The 17,929-nt window shown below is 38.9% G+C and overlaps 1 protein-coding gene across 2 annotated transcripts; it reads right to left on the bottom strand.

The window, feature by feature from the left end:
* Positions 1–411: 411 nt before the first annotated feature.
* LOC144659636 (uncharacterized) lies at positions 412–16,371 on the bottom strand. Of its 2 annotated transcripts, none has more exons than XM_078520114.1 (8): positions 16,084–16,371; positions 9,719–9,807; positions 6,910–7,071; positions 5,694–6,037; positions 4,353–4,602; positions 3,661–3,831; positions 2,961–3,131; positions 412–621 (listed from the first exon to the last, which is right to left on the bottom strand). In XM_078520114.1, the coding sequence occupies exons 1-8, from the start codon at positions 16,131–16,133 to the stop codon at positions 578–580; spliced, it is 1,281 nt and encodes a 426-aa protein (XP_078376240.1). In that variant the 5' UTR covers positions 16,134–16,371; the 3' UTR covers positions 412–577. The 2 variants fall into 2 exon arrangements, with proteins under 2 accessions (XP_078376240.1, XP_078376241.1); XM_078520115.1 differs by lacking the exon at positions 16,084–16,371 and adding an exon at positions 10,612–10,666.
* Positions 16,372–17,929: the final 1,558 nt, after the last annotated feature.

Raw genomic sequence — 17,929 nt, 5'->3', positions numbered from 1 at the left:
ATCTAGAAGTGACTGCAAGTTACTTACTGTGCTAAGATCAAGACTCAGCCCATCTAATACCCTTGAAGCTTTGCTTTGCTATTTAGGTTTAAGGAGGCTCGATGTAGTTTTTTTAGCCGAAGGGTGGCTGTTTTGAAAATTAAAATTCTCTGGCAAGCCAATGTTCAATTTTTGCCAAAATACACCATAATCATCAAATATGACCAAATTTTAATTTTTTACGGGTCATTTTGTCAGAAAGGTTACCATAGCAACCATTGACCGTTTCTTTTGTTCTCAAACAAGCTTGATTTTCTCGAAATCTAGATTGACTCTTGTTGTTTATTTTTGATATGTTAAAGTTTAGTAGATTGACTAACTCTTGACAAAATTTTAGAAAAATCTGTAAAAGCGTTTTCAAGTAAATAGTCTGACTTACAGGAATATCTTTTGCGCAATGAAACTTGAAAATAGCTTAGTTATATAAATGTGGCTTCAGTACATGAAACACACAGGTCCAATTTCAAGGTGGAAGGGTTCCACGGATTCTCCAATGTACGTTGGAGCAACGTCTATTATTGGTAGGGCGCCCTTGCGTTTAGTGTTGATTTTCATTACCGCTTGGCGACTGGTTGTTTCTTTCTGTTAAGGAAAATAAGAAAATGAAAAAGCGAAAAAAATATAAAACAAACAAACAAACGCGAACGGAAGAGATCGGAGGGGGGGAGGGAGGGATCAAAACTTGACAGTCCACGTTCCAGGTCCACGATCCAGCCAGCCAACACAACTTTTCGTCTTCTACGGTATTCAAACCACAAGCACAACTTGACAAGCTTACTATCATTAAGCCTTGAATACTGACCCTTATTTTCCCATACTGGTAACTGAGGTTAAACACTAGCGACCTTCAGATTTGACTACAAGTACGAGATCGAGTACGAGTACGACTTTGGAATTTCGACACAATTGTATCCCCCAAACTAAAACTCTTTCCTGTTGCTGACTAACACATAAATAAACGTTAGGGATAAGATTGGTGTGATGAGTGATTATAGGAGGCACACGAATTTGGTTTGAAAACTCGTACTCGTACTCAATCTCGTACTCGTAGTCCAATCTGAAAGTCGCTACTATCGTTATTGAGAGACCTTATAGGATAAAAAGTACGAATAAGAAGTTGATATGCAAGTAAATAGGCATTAAGTTTGGTTTAGCCCATGCCTCCTGGTCAAGACATGTGTCAAGTTATCATTCGATTGCCTTATCCAGTTAATCATCGTAATTTTTTTTTTTTCACTCAGGTTTTTCACATGCTATAACCAATTGAAAATAAAAGAGTGGGATTGATTTTAGGCTCGTCAGAAATATGAAGGACCAATTACAAGCTTACGTGTGCTGCTACACTACAGAATATAGAATACAAATGCCTTTTACGCATACTTCTTCTTAGAATATCAACATGTATCAATACATTGTAAAGCAAGATAGAGCAGTTTTCAATTGAGTATCGTAAAACCAAAACCAAAGTAATCACTCTGGCCAATCACAAAGAACACAGACAATCCAGTGAACCAATCAAAACTCGAAGCAAATACATGCAGCCGGCACGAAGCGCGGGAAAACGTGCGAGAGCGAGTCACGATTAATTTTGGTTTTAGTTCTGATTGGCTGAGAAAGTGGCGCGAGATTTTTTAGCCAATCAGTAAGCGTAGTAATGCAAAACCAAAGCAAACGCAATTAACTTTCGACAAAGTGAAAGTGAAAACCGCTCTAACAGGAGAAGAAATGAAAAACATCAAATGCCACGTATTACATAGAAGCTTGGGACTGATACAGTAAAATCCCGATTTTTCGAACCCTTGATTTCTCGAACCTATTGATCGAGAATGAACTGGGACCAAACGTTATCTCCCTTCGATTCGCTTGACTTCGCCGAACTCTGTTATTTTACCCCGAATTTCTCGAACTAATTAATTTTCGTTTTCTTCAGGGATTCGGGAAACAGGGATTCTTTTGTACATAAAAATGTAATCCCTATACAGTGGAAAGATAGATTGGCCATACTGTAGAATTCCGGTTATAAGCCCTGGCCTTTTACAACTTCGTAAGGGGTTTTCGGTGGGCTTATAAGCGGAGGGGCTTATATCCGGGAGGGCTTATAAGCGGAATGAAAAAAACGTTTCGAAACGAACCACGGGAGTGTTGATGGAAATACGTTTTTTTAGTTAAAAACGCATAATAAAGCAACATTTAGCCCTATTTAGTACTGTTGTCCGGTAGAGGGGGGCTTATATCCGGGGGGGCTTATAATCGGATGTATTTTGTTGTTTCCAGGATGATGGGCCTATAACCGGGGGGGCTTATAACCGGAATTTTACGGTATGGTTAATGCGCAGTACTGCAGAACGAGCGGTCCGGGTTCAAGCACTGAACGGGGACACGAACGGGAACCGTTTTCACGAACTCATTGATTTTTCGTTTTCCTGGGGGAACTGGGAAACAGGGTTTCCTCTCTACATAAAGTGTGATACTTGTAAAGTGGAAAGATGTATTGGCCTTATGGTTAATGCGCAGTACTGCGGAACATGCGGTTTGGGTTCTAGCACTGGTCGGGGTCATGTGTTCTTGGAAAGATCATTTGCCTCTTTCCAACCCGCACAGGAGATAGCCCTTCGATGTACTATTGTAGCATCCCATCCAAGGGTAGTAGGAATTCTCATTGCTGATTCAAGCAACAGAACTCGTAGTTAAGCGCCGTAATCCTCCTTCAGCACCCTTTTTATTCAGTATGCATGTGTTGTGGTTTAATTTTTTCTTTGGTTTAAAATTTTTTAAACCAGTTTGATTTTTATTTCCCTTTGTTTCAGATTATGTTAATGAACATAAGACACTGAAAAATAAAAATCGAACTGGTTTGAAAAATTTTAAACCAAAGAAAAAATTAAACCACAACACATGCAAGCGTGGTCGCGCACACATACCTGGGCAGGAGTCTTCATTACATGGGCGGGTGATTACTCCTTCTCCAACGCAATCTTTTCCCCCGTGAGCCGGTGGAGGATTGGTGCAAGTTCTTACGCGATTCTGAGTTCCTCTTCCACACGACACAGAACATACTTCCCAGTCTCTCCATGCGGTCCATTTGCCATCAACTGCGTCAAAAAACAAACAAAGAACAACACTGCAATGTTTGCTACTGCTTGTTTAGTTTTCAATCATTGAAAGAGCATCTTTCAACACCGTCGTTAAACTAAAACCAACAAAACTTGTCTCTTGTTTAGACTGTTTTGTAAACTACTCACAAAATGGACAGTTCATTTGCTGTTTATCACTTAAACACCTTTCTACCTTATTTCACTATGGAAACTTTATTAACAGAAAGGATATTGTAATGAAATCACCCCGAAGTATAAAGTTTGACAGTGTGACGGACAACAACAAAGTAATACAATTATAGTATTGGCTGACTAAAATAATTATTGGGGCTACCGGAGCAAGGCAGCCAGTTGACATAAACATTAAATTAAAATAAATTGCCCAACACGAAATGGCAACTTTACTATTCCGTAAAGCCGCCGTAAAGGTGCCACAAAGGCCGTCTTTACGGAACTTTACGCACCTTTACCCAGACGTAAAGTTGAACTATACGCATGATACATCTGAACTGGCACCAGTGCTTACCTGCACATGGGAACGTGTTGCAAAGACGGGACTCCTCGCTGTTCCCAGGACACGGCTTGCCTCCAAAGGCCGGGTTGGGGTTGTCACACTCCCGGAAGCGATCCTGTTGGCCTCCCCCGCATGTTACTGGGCACTCGCTCCAGTCCCTCCACTCAGACCAGTCGCCATCCACTACAAATTCAAATATCTAGTGTGTGAGGGGGGTTATATAAATTATCATGGGCCATTTTCAATTAAGTTGCAAATCTTCAACTATTAATTCGAGAACATTTGTTTAAAACTTATTGAGAGGTCTAATAAATTACTATAGAATTAAAATACTAGTACTATAGAAGGGAATTAGCGCGCAAAACTGCAAGACCTTATGTCATCTTCTTTATCCAAGCCGGGTTTGAAATCGTACACACACCGTCTTTTTGTTAAACACTGGCTTTGTACACAATATACATAGTACGCAATATTACATTGAGTTTCCTTAAAAATCATCCTTATAACTCTATAGAGCGTTTTCACTCACGTAACCAGTGGCCATATTGGTTTACTAAAACAAAAGATTATTAGCATAAAAATAAAGTTTAATTCCCGGAGGAATGGCTTGATACACCAATATGGCCGCCGTTCCTTTGTTTTGAAACACCAATATGGCTGACGTGACGTCATATGAAAAACGCTCTCTATATAATACGCTTTACCTGGGCACTTGCTGGCTGTCAGATCTTTGACAAATCTTTTGAGCTCTAAGAAGTCTGCCGCCAAGTACACATCGTTGTCAGTTGAGGCGAGTGTCAACAGTTCCAATAAGAGTGGTCCTGGCCCAATACCCAGCAATATCACTCTGACGCCTTTGTCTTTAAGAGGTTGAACCGCTTCCAAAAGGATGTCTGTAGAAAGGGCTCTCTCGTCGACAAGCGTCTGTTTGCCATCGGTCATAACTATAGCAATCTAAAAGTTTCATCGAGATCATATTAGTGTTATTTTAAGGCGGAGGCACACCTGAGGGCCGTTTATCCATCGTTTATATAACTTGGTTTTTATGCGAAAATCTCCTCCGCGTTTTAAGAAATCCAAAAACTCTATGCTCAAAACATGAATCAATGTTTGGAGGTGTTTTGTACATTTTTGGGGCTGTTTGGGAGAAGATAGTTTTTCCTCAAAGTACAGTACAATTTAGAGAATAAAAAATATTGGAGATTTAATGTGATTTTAAAATTATAATTTGAAGTAAAAGAAAATTGGTAAACGGACACCAGACAGTCCCCCTGACAACTTGTAGTGCTCTTGCGTGGGGGTCAACTGTCTGTTGGTGTTTTGAAAAAAATCTTTCTCCAACCCCTTCTTTAAACCCCTAAAAATTCCATTCAAATTCGGGTAAACCTCCACCTTAACAACCAGAAAATCGAAAAGATGTGTAGCCCTTTTATTAAGCTGCACTTGGATCGTGATGAACAGAGGGCGACGCTATGAAGACAGGACGCTTCCGATGCCAACAAGAAGGGGTACCCAAGCTTACGCCGAACTAGAAATAGGTTGATGGCAATTTGTGGACGAAAAAAGGGTGCGGCCAAAGCGCACGTTTCTCCAAAGCCCCGGAAACCTTTTGGGCCTACATAGCCATTTTTAATTATTTGTTTCTTAAAAGCGAAAAAGTATATAGGCCTGAAAATTTGTATGAAGGGAACCTCTGTTCGTATTAAAAATATCATGGAATAAAACAGGTCTGTAAACACAAGGTTTGAGATATTGATATGGCTTTCCAGGTGCGAAAACTTTTCGAGACGTTTGGAAAACGGGCCCCAGGTCAGTCCCAAACGTATATTCCACCTTAGCGATAAAGAAGGGGAGGTTAAAAGAACCCGCACACTTATCGCAAAGAGTAGAGCAAGGAGTTCCCGGTGTCGTGGTCTGGCCGTGTTTCACGGGTTGATGCTTCACATAGGGTTAACCTCATTAAGCCTTTCCCCCTTGGACAGAATTGTCCAAGAACAATTACTATGACTATAACTATGAAAGAAGTAGAGGCGTTCTTTACTTACCTTCGTCACATTTGGTCTCATTCCACCTTTGGCCGAAAACACATCAGTGTTGACCAGTTGCAAGGCTTTGTCTGTGTAGGTGAAACCACGGGAATGAGGAATCCTACGAACTTTTCTTTTAAGATTAGCTGCATTCAACATCGCTCCCGAAAAATCGTCAAACCTCATCTGAACTGAGGGCTTAGTGCTGTATTCCACGACAGCAACATGTGTGCCATCTTCTGATATGTCGAATCCATCTAACATGCTTTCTATAAACTCTAGCAATCTTTTGAAATTCCGTCTGCTGATGCTGCCTGACGTATCCACAATCATGGCAATGTCCACCGGAACAGGGCATCCTTCTGTGTAGGGTCAGATCGAAAAAATAAAGAACAAAATTAACAACAAGAACTCTCTTGATGAAAAAAGAAATTTGTTGAAAAGGCATGTGCAGTGCAAAACAAAAAGAACAGTCGCCTTGAGATAAATCTCGATATTGTGCAAACATGTTTAGGAGAATTTAACTTATGATATATTTATGGGCCAACTAGCCTCCTACGCAGACGTTCTTAGAGCTCGTCACGCGTTTCTCTTCCACGTGACGAGTCCTAAGAACGTCTGCGTAGGAGGCTATGGGCCGACGGGATTTATAAAGAGTACAGATAAATCAAGGTTAAGAAAAATCGTACGTGGCATCATATTTTTGCTCATATTTCTGATACTTTAAATAAACAAGCACAAATATTGAAAATAGAACAAGAATATGTTAGGAATTCCAATTTGGCTAGAAGGCTGCATAGTTAGCTTTTTATTATATAAAGTACGGTCGAGTAGTTGAAGTCGCAAACTAATTCACGCAGCTTGTGGCAGGGTGGAAGATTTTAACCAGGGAACTCCATATGTCAAATCAACCCTATACTACCTGATAATAGATTAGACATCAAAACTCCCTACCCAATCCCAGACTTGCACTTAGAACTGTATCCCTATTAGAGTGTTGTTTTTTTTTGTGGAAAACCATCTGTCAACAACGCTGCCATGATGATTTGATTAACGTTTAGGAAAGCCTCTTTCTCTTCCGAGCTTCTATTCCTATTCTGAACTCTTTGATTTCTATATACCCTATCCCAGACTAAACTGCTTGAAAACCATACCCTTTCACAGCGGCACATACCTACTGTACCTATATAGCTCATATAAGGGAGTGTCCCCCCCGGGACATGAATTTACTTACCTAGGACACGAGGCTTCACACACATCAAAGAACACCCTCCATCCGCTGCACGGGGACAACATTTGTCCTCCTCTGAACATTCTGAATCCGACAAACATTTGTTCTCAATCTTCGAACCACAATTGGATCTGACGTAGGGAATTATCGGACAACTAAAGCTCGCTGGAAATAAAAATCACATGCAACATGTTAGAGTGGATAAAACAAATAATCAATTGTAATAATTAAACATAGGAGACTGATTTGTGTTACAGTCATTCACCCTGAGCGACAACACATGTACATTTTCGGACGAGAACAACAGTAACGCAAATTAGTAACCAAATTTTATAATGATGCTGGTCGTAAGGTGATATAATGCATCTTTGCAACCTTGTTTGATGTGATATAAATGCTTTATTTACCTGTTCAGTTGATGTGATATAAATGCTTTATTTACCTGTTTGATAAATGCTTTATTTACCCTCGTATTTCCTATACCAACCTACCCAACCCCAACCATAGCCTGCCTAGCAGGCGTACAAAGGGGAAGGGGGGTAGTAGGAGGACTGTGAGAATTCGCAGGCTGCCCCAGCCATACAACCGTCTCTCTTTAAACTACTCGTTATAAACAGTTTTTCCATAACATTCATCTCGAAGTATTGACTGGACAAACGCAAAAATCGTAGCAACAGAGAGGGGGTTGAGACAAAGGAAAGTTCTTGAAGGGATTGAATCACTGCGACAGAGGCATCACGGAATGAAAGTCCTGAACAGTTTTGACCATGTTGAAACGTGGAAGCCAATCCTGAACTCCTTCTTCGATCGTGAGGGAGACTATAATAGCCAGTGAAGTATCACAAATGTAAAATTACTTGACAGACCTTGTTACGTTTTTCCCGCCCTTTTTCACATACGTCGTGTAATAGTCACGATTTATTGGCGCGGTTACCGAGCTGAACATGAGAAACAGTCCGCCATATTGTCATTTTAACAAACAGCCTGAAGAAGATCAGTGAAACTGATCGAAACGTCGAATTTTAAATATTCTTTACCTCGGAAAAGATCCCGGAAAACAGTGAATAATTTTAATTTAAAAAAAAAAAGTTGGAAGCAGTAGCATTCTATTGTTAAATCGTTGAATCTCAGATCTCGACCGCCTTTTTAATTTGATAAAAGTTCTTCTTCTTATGTAAAGAGTTGATTTTTCGTTTTGTTTTCTTGTTTTGCCCGAAATTGAACATAATATTGCAGTTTTATTATTCAGGTTACTTTATTTTGGCATGAAAACCAAACTCAACGGTCGATCCACCGTTTATACACCAAAAATTAAACTTTTCTCTGTTCATCGTGTTCTCTGTGTCGCCCTGTAGTCATACTTTTCGCGCCGGGCATGTCAGTTGTAAAAGGACATTTGTCTGCTCCCACTTTATTTTTTCTTAATTTGGAAGAAAGCCTTTCGTCAAAATTAAATGTCAGGGACATTTAAAGCTTCAGAAAATAGCAAAACACACTCAGTCTTCATTTACAGTGTGGAGTGGTGCATTTCACACATTTGACTAGAAGGAATTCTTCAAGTAAGTAGCTCTCTAAGATTTTTGAGTACTTGTAAATGAATCCTTTCACTATCCAACTTGAGGCCTCTCTTGTTGTTAATTTCGTTTAAGCTGGACCTTAATGGAATTTTGCTGTTATATTGCCAAATGTTTGACTTGATACGTGGGTATATCTAACCACTAAGAATTTTTAGCTTCAATTATCAGCCTAAATCTGCGGAAAGTTTCTGTAAGCGCCTTCAAATCCAAACATTCCACACATAATGAACCGCAAGCATCGTGCGAAGCAGTCATGCGAATCTTTCTGATTATTAAAGACACTTCTGAACGGCAAGAAAGAGGACAGCATGTATGTAATGATGAATTTCAACAGTGTTCAGTTAGCTTCAATGTTTCACCCTATGTGGCCAATGTCAGAAGTGATGTGAGACCACCTAGTTTCTCATTTTTGGGCATCTTCATATTTTATCTAAATATCGATAACTGGTTTACTTTGGAATTTACCTTCGACAGAGAGTACATGCATTTTTCATCTATCAGTATGGTGTGATGATTATGTTTAATCGAACAAATTAGCGCCCAATGTAGTGACAACACTAAGCAAATATGAACATTAGTCGAAAGTTATGTAGAACTAAACGGCTCTTACTTCGTGTAGAAGACACAGTTCACCTATAACAATAGAGAACAAAAGGACAAAAGAACGAGGAGTATAATAAAAAAAATAGGTTTGCGAGGCAGTGTTCTATTGTGACGTGATCTGTGCCCCAGGGGGGTACTTGCAGTATACATGACGGGGAGGTCCAACGTATTTTTGGGGGTTGAAAATTTACATCCTCAGTATTTTTTTGGGTCACGAGATATCATGTATTGTTTAAGGTCATAGTCTGTTTGATTGAATAAATCAGTATCGAGGTGCTAGGTCTTGTACGTTTTGGGGTAGAAAATTTTGATGCCAGGTATTTTTTTAGGTGTAAAATTTCAGGCTCATGTATTTTTCTGGGTTCCCAATATGAAGCTCCGTCAGACCCTCCCGTCATGTATACTGCAAGTACCCCCCCCCCCCCCGGGTTCTGTGCTTCTACACGAAGAAGAAGCCAACTAGACACGAAGTCTTTTAGGAGTAAGATCACTCTTTTTATGCCGACAAGTTCAGTTCAGTTCTTCTTTATATTACGACACAGCACGTTCACTAGAAGTTCTTGACTCTGCTTACAGTACATACACAGTTGTTATTGTTACAATGTACAAAAGTAATCAGTAATAATACTTACTATATCCAATGGTAGCTGGTATCTTTGGTAAAATAAACAGGATCGAAGTCAATCCAAAAATCTTCATTAAGAGTGCCATGCTTGAGGCCCTGTTAGGGTAAATTCCGACAAGCGACATTTAAACAGCGACAAAGAAATAAAAACGCGAGGATCGACCACACTTTTACTGAAATATATAGCGACAGCGAAGAATGTTCGAACTGAGGTGGTCATAAATGCAATCAGTCAAATACTCTCGTTCCTTGACCTACCCACAAGTATTTCGCTACAAATAGCACAAGGTGACAGATCCTTATTCGTTATGCATATGGCTGCGGCTGATCAAGAAGTCGTAACTTCAATAAAAGCACAGTTCAACGAAAACAACTTACATAATGAGGTTTTGCATTAAATAGATATAATTCTTGTTTAATTCAGCGATAGCGGGAATATTGCTGCTCTAATCTGGCAACCAACTAACGTATAACACTTTGATTAAAAATAGCAAAGTGTAAGCAAATAGGACAAATAAGCCCACTGTCGAATGTCTTCCCAGCCGAGCAAGATGAAACCCAGCTTTGAAAATATCGTCGATAAATGCTTGACAGCGAACAGCGCAATGATAATGGTGCGTCGAGGTCGAGAAATCGGTGGAAAAATACTTTTAGCAATCGAGAATTTTGGACCAGCTGAACCAATTTTGTCAGTCGAGAAATTTTCATCGGTCAAGGATTAAAAAACAGTTTTAACTTCCTTTATGAAAAGCCCGAGAAGCTCATGCTCTTGTGTATGTACTAAAGTTTAATTATAGTCATGGCGTTCAGTTTTATATTTGTTAAAAAATTATATTAATTTTAACGTCTCTTTCAAAATGCACGAGAAACTACGACCTGCTCTTTGTACTTAGTACCCACCTTGGATGTTGGTTGAATACAGATGATTCTCGTGTCTAGATTGGTACGAATTTGAAGCACTCTTTACTTCTTGTTACTTCTTTAAAACAACGTTTTGAAAGAAGCTCCTGCTCGTTTTAATTGGTCGAGACATTCAAAAAATAACTTCCTTTTTAAAATACCAGCGAAACTCCTGCTCTGTGTACTTAGGTTACTCACGTCTTTTTTAACCTCAGAAAGTCACGCCAGTTTAACCCTGTTTTTAAGACTTATAGATTTAGAAATAGTTTTATTGTCTCTAATGTACTTAAGTTTGGATTTTAATCACTCTTGTATAGTTCTTTAAATATTTTTACATTTTATCGTTAGTTTTTATCGCTTTATAAATGTGTAAATATGACATAATTCAACCTTTTAGGTTGCGAAGTTGTATTAATTAACTATTTATCTATCTATCTATCTTGGTTGAGGAATTAAAATATTTAAGAAGCTTCTGCTCTGTTACTCGCGTCCGTTTTTGGACGAAATGACGAAATTCCGACAGCGACATGCGGACCATTCTTAGTTACGACATGACAAGCTTTGAAATTGAGACCGGAGACATGTATACCTACCCTAACAGGGTCTCATGCTTGCCTTTGCTTTGTCGCCTGACTTTCTGTTGCGACGTATTTTGTTAGATCAAAAAAGATTACGTGGATCTGTAAGATCATGACATGTCAACATATAAAATAACGGACACGCCCATTTGATTCGTATTTGCAATAGTTTAGCGGTGCAAAAACAAATATTAAAAATCTCGCTGTCCGTTTTCGCCGCGCCGTTTGTGGATCTTTCAACGATGGTTGTAAAACCAAAGGAATGCACACGCAACGCATTTTCAAATAAACTATTGTCGCTTCATCCGTGCTATGGATCACTTGTTTTAATTAATTAACTGGTTAATGAAATAATCGTCTTTTTGTGTCTATCAAAAAAGCTTCTACAAAGAATAGTTTGTACTTGTCATTACTCAGTCGCAAGGGCTGTGATTTTGTAATTGTTTAAAATGCGACATTCTGGGGATATCCGGCAAATGTTCATAACGGATGACTGACTATGTGAAAATATGACTTATTCACTAAGTTTGAAAATTCCTCATTGTCAGTTTCATGGCCCATTATGAACAATTATCAGTGAATAATTTAATTTTATTTTTTTTACTTCAATCTGCTTTTTTGTTGTTTTTTGAAATGGAAAACACGCGTATTGCTTTTTTAGCTCAGCAAAAACAAAAGCAGAAAAATACCACCAATACCACCATGAATTGTCACAGTTCCTTTATAACTCCTCTGCAACATGTAGAACCTTTTTACAAAGAATCTTTTGCTCAAAAACTTTATTGTAACGCTTTTGTAACTTTCAGAATTCTCGCTATGTGATGCCAAATTATTTCTGCAGCCAAGTCTCGAGTTATCAACGGGCTCACCTCAAATTAGGCGCACTCGACTCACCTACAATCGCATTATCGAATATCGTCAAAACACACTTCCAAAACACGCAAACATTGAAAAGGCTCCAAAAGACTCGTGTTGTGAAGTGCTGCCCTAAAGTACCGCCTAGTTTAATCCAGTGAACCCTGCCACGTTATAGTAAACATTCTGTTTCGCGGAGTTGTTATGAAAGCACGTTTCCTTCAAGACACGTTGCGTATTGACGTAGCACCGGAAATCTTAGGCCGCTTATCGTCGGCTTACACACGAGTTGATACAACCGCTGCCTTATCACGGCCACAATCTTTTCAAAACGTGAGTTTTTGCTTATCCGTTTTACGCGGTCAACTGAACTATAAGTGACAAACTCCTCCGCAGGAACCCTTGTTTGTGCACCGCGTTATTCAACTAAGTGTCTTATCTCCAATATTGTCCTTTGAGCTATTTGATGTATACATAAAAATGTGGGGTTTTGGCTGCAGCGAGCGAGAACGCCATATAAAGCAGTCCGGGTTAAGCCTGAAGTCAATAGTTTACATAAGTCACTCAAAGTCCGTAGGTTTTCCTCCTTTCAAAATTACGTATGACTGAGAATTAGTCTGTATTGATTCGTATATTATATACATTTAGGTTTTCTTTGCTTGTACCTCAAAAGGCCGCCGGGGCAGGGGAGAACTGGCAAATTACTACCGAGTCGTTATGTTGCTATTCGGCGGGCCTTCTTCAGTTCTTAATTTTAGGACTAAAACCTCAGTATCATGTAAATGGATCGAGTATGACCAAGAGTATGACGCAAACAAGAAACAATAAAAAGGAGTGGCGAAATATAACACACATAGTAAAAACAACTATACAAAAATAGATAAAAATAGGGCAACAAACAGATTCAATTGCATCACGTTTGTTCATGCCATAGGGTTCAATAGTTCGGACTTTCATCTTCAAGATATGACTTTCTGGCTTACTGAATCACGCAAAGGGAGAATCCGTCTAGTGGAATAAGTTGCATAACAGTAATAAAATGGTTAGGATCCCGGGCGGAATCCAATATGAAAGGGACGGAAATGTTCGTCGTCTCGCTAAGGGGTGTAAATTACGGAATTTTCTCTCATTTTAACAGTTCTGTAGAGAACGCCAACAGTCTTACTGTGTTCGCGGTCTAGACCAATCATGCATGAAAAATGGTATCCCTCAGGGGTCAGAAAAAAGCTTGGCCCACACCCTTTAGACGGTTAATTCAAATTTTTCGACTGGCATTCCCGTCCCTTTTAGAATGTTAGCCTCAACCCGAAGCTAGGATTAGAAACTGAGAAAATGTTCAGTAGTGGGCTTAGATGTAATGTTAGGTTTGTCAACTGAACATCGATATTACTCTAAGACGTTAGAGTAATATCAAATGTCCCGTTGGGGGAACTCGGAAAATCTTTTTCTGAGTATTCTTCTTGAGAACGCTTCTTCATTCATTTTCACTTTATCCAAGTTGCCATTCCACTTAACATTTATCCACATTTATCATTTCGACATATTGAGCCTTGCAGCTATGGCAGGACATGTGTCACACATAAGAACCTAGTATATGACCTCGCTCACCACGGGTCTCTCATAGCTCAGTGGTTTGAGCGTCCAACCGGTATTCTGGAAGGTCATGGGTTCGACTCCCGTTGGGGGAACTCTGAAAATCTTTTTCTGAGTATTCTACTTGAGAACGCTTCTTCATTCATTTTCGTTTTATTGCTGGTCCATATTTACTAAGTGTTAGACCTGCTAGCCTCGATCATTAATTAAGTCTCTTATCAACCTTGCACAGCTACATACCATACGATTTTCTCTCAGTATAGGGCCACGCACTTGGTTAATAATATTTATAACCCACCTATTAATTTTTGCGCGCGCTCATTGGACAAAACGGATCACGTGGTGCAAAATTGGGCGACGGGTATCAGCGAATATACCCCGTCCGATTTGATATCCGTCGCCCGATTTTGTTGGCAAGCGAAAAACAGACGAATGAAGTCACCTTATTCAATTTTTAATCACACGTTATCCAATCAACTTACATTTGTTTCAACCACAGTTACGTCGGGTTTTTTACATAGGTTTTTCCTATACATTTACTGGAGATAAAGCGCGTTGTAGAAGTTAATCGGAGGGTTATAAAATAAATAAAACCCTTTCTGGCTTGCTGGTATATTGGAGAAAATGCCCTCGGCTAAAAAATTGTCCTCAAAATTTCACAGTTGCCCTCGAAGCTTCGCTTCTCGGCCAACTGTTCATTTTTCGACAATCTTTTAGCCTCGGGCATTATCCTCCAATATACCAGCCGCCTGAAGGGGTTTATTTACTTTATAACTTTCAGGGCTAATCTTTTTGGGGTGCAAGAAAAATAGACGATAGTACACCGTGGCGAGAAGATATGAATTGTATGTTCAAGTAAGATATTGTTTCTGTCACGAGAAAAATACAATTCCTATTTTTGAGCCAACATGTTCTTGAATTTTTATTATACAGACATAAACTACAGAAGTGTTCAAAGCACAAAGCATTAATATGTAAACTCTTGCACTTCTTCGTTGTTCTAAAAATTCATCAGATTCATTAGGGCTTACAAAATCATCGAAACCATGTCTTCGAAATTTAGATTCGTGATTAAAACGATGTTCGCCAACGTATGCAATGTCATTATCTGCATTACTTCATAAAATTATTTCCTTCATTTAACTACTTATATTATATAATTCATTTATTATCCAGATTTAATTTGTGCTTAAATTTTAGTATTTTTATATACTTTTTTTTTAACTTTTCTTTTGGCTATGCTGTATTTTTTAGGATTTTATTAATTTTTACTTTTATGAGGGCCTCTATAATAACAGTTTTAATTATGAACTTACTTACTTCTACTAATTAATTATATCATATATTTCGTTGAATCATATAATTAATTATATCATATAATTCGTTTTATCATAATTCGTTCGTGCAACTGATTATATGATAGTTTAATATAATGAATCATATGATGTACAATTCGATGTACCATGCACTAATTATATGATATATCGATAAACATCATGGAATTCATCATATCATATAATGAATTGTATGATATAGCAAATATTATCATAAAATTCATTATCTCATATAATTGTACGATAAATGAATTACGATATACGAATTATATGATGTAATTAATCATATGGTATAATTGTGTGTAAGTAATATATAACGACATAGCATAGAATAAGGGAAAATTGTTTAAAACATGAATCTGTAAATTTACAATATATGGTTTCAAAGTTTTGCAAGCCCTATCGAATCATTTGAAATACAAGGTTTTTTTAGGAACATGGTTTCAAATAATTTGAAATAGATGTTATTCGATTTCAAATACCGAGTAGCTTATCACCGAGCTGATGATTATATAAAATAGTATATCAGATAAAACGTAGTCAAAACCGGTTATGGGGGTAGGTTTTGTTAGCCCATGTAGCAAAATGTAAATTAAAGGGAATTGTCAACTATTTGACCCAAACAGAATGCATAATAAACGAGTCGAGTAATTTAACTTGACTATTACTACTCAAGGATCCACTCTTGATTATCGATCTTATATCATTTGTAGAAGCAGCAAATTGGCCTGCTAGAATGGGATCCTGTCCTGAAACCTAACTAGAGTGATCAAGAGATAATTTCTCCTTACTGTATATTAAGTGTTAAACAACGAGTACTTGCCTTGATCATTCACTATTCCTATTTCTATAAAAATATTCATCAACTGGGCCAAAAGAGTCAAAAAGAGTGTTTTTACGATAGCTATACTTGTGTCTTCAAAATCAGGATTCAAAATGTTTTCGTTGAATAGTCAGTCAATACTGGTCAATCGAAGACTGTCACGTTTAGAAATATCAATATGGCCGCTGTGACGTTAGAGGAAACGCCTCTTTTTAAACGATATTTACGCATGGGTTGTTCATTAACAGAAGCAAATGGAATCGATGGTTGAGTAACTTCGACAGTTTACCTAACGTCTTTGAGTATCAGTTCTGTTTCCGTTGGATAATCACTAGTCATTAGTGTATCTGGTCCTAAGGTAGGCTGCAATGGGCCAAGAGAGACCTGCTAACTGCTTTTCCATGTCGTTGCTATGTACAGATATAGAGTAATTGGCTGTGTAAATCAATGGAACTGCACAAGTCTTGAGAATGTAGTTGTAGGCTGCACAGGTCAGTGGCAGCTGTTCTGGGGAAGCTCTCCAAAGACGACTGACTGACTAACTGGATTGATGTTTAAATCAGGATCACTGCACCGCCCGCCAAACTGTGATGAAGTGGTCACGCTGAACACAAGTAAGCGGCAAGTATATCATTGCTGACTTGGTGCGCCGTTTCATTGCTGAAAATAAGGGTAAAAGGGATCGTTTTTAAAGAGACTCTGCTAATATCTTTTTAAAAAACAAATATTGCTGAAAAATACACACAGCTACAGACTTACCTCTCTTTACCTTAAGGTCTTGTTATCGAGATGCAGATCCTGAAAGCTGAAGCAGCAGGAAGGATCAGCTGACCTCTCTGGTGATGGGGAAGGTGATCGTCAGAGTTCGTAGTCTGAAATAGTAGAATCGGCCGGCCTGTCTGGTGGAAGGGAAATGATCCTCAGATTCCGAGGCACAGGGAAGAATCGGCACTGTCTGGTGGCGGAGACGATCATCCGCAGAGCATACGTCTGCAGGATATAGCTTGCTGAAGCAGCAGGAAGAATCAACATGGTTTTCTGGTGACGGGGAGGATGACATTCTGCACTGAGTGCTGTAGTCTGTCGGGTATTTGATGCTGAAGCAACAGGAAGAATCGCTTGTGGCAGGGAAGATGATCCTCAGGGTGCGAAGTCTAGTAAGTCTGCAGGACGTATCATAGTTATTACCGCTTAGTAGATGAGCTGATAGTTGTATGCCATTCTGGTGTAAATTTGCATGAGTTCTTAGCTATAATGTCCAAACAGCGTATCCCTTAAGATGTCATAAACTGCATTGGAGAAATAGTTGGAATGATGCTGATTACGTACGAAGCTGCAAGATATAAAGTGTACTGTCCAACTGCACAATTAAGTTAGTGATATATTGCCAAGACATATTCCATATATAGTCAGGGCACATATGAGATATGCAGCCAGGGAGGAGAGATAAAACGAGTAATACTGAAATAGGGGGAAAAATTGTTAAAATTGGGGCTTTTGTAAACTACAGATCGCAACCGCAAGAATATGCCTGTGTTAATGACGTTTTCAGGCTACAAAAGGTAGTTTATGCGAATTAAGATTACTGTTCTTGGAAAAACTTTAATTAAGCTAGACTGATCAAAGAATGTTTTTCTTCTTACATTTCAAATTAAAAGCTTCGGGGGCCCCGCACAAAAACCCTCAGGATCGCCCCTTAGAAATAATGGATTTACGGCCCATAATGATTCTTGCAAAGATTCACTGTCACCTGTAGGGCCCCTGAATAAACACACATTTGATCCTATGAATATGGCATGTGGATTTGAACAAAAGGTCAAGCCTGATATGGTTTCTATGATGGTTTGCTGACGAGACCAAGGTACATTTGTTTTTTCACATTTTCCATGCACGAGGGCTCCCCGTCTAACTCTCTCGGTGTAGATCTGATGTGGCTATGGACAAATACGAGGTCGTCACAGACTCAAGACGAGCTGCTCGATGCGGTCATCATCACTCAAAACACTGGTAGCTTAGCTGAGTGGGTAAAAAGCTGTTTGTCCGAGAGTTCGTTTTGTACTGCAGTCGGCAGGATGTCAGATGTGGTAACCTGGGTTTGTAGAAAACTTTATGGATACATTAGTAGACATGACAAA

This window comes from Oculina patagonica, chromosome 7, assembly GCF_052425735.1.
Source record: "Oculina patagonica isolate OP01 chromosome 7, crgOcupat, whole genome shotgun sequence".
Taxonomy (NCBI): Eukaryota; Metazoa; Cnidaria; class Anthozoa; order Scleractinia; family Oculinidae; genus Oculina; species Oculina patagonica.
Note: the sequence above shows the minus strand (reverse complement) of the source record. Positions and strands in the feature narration are given on the sequence as shown.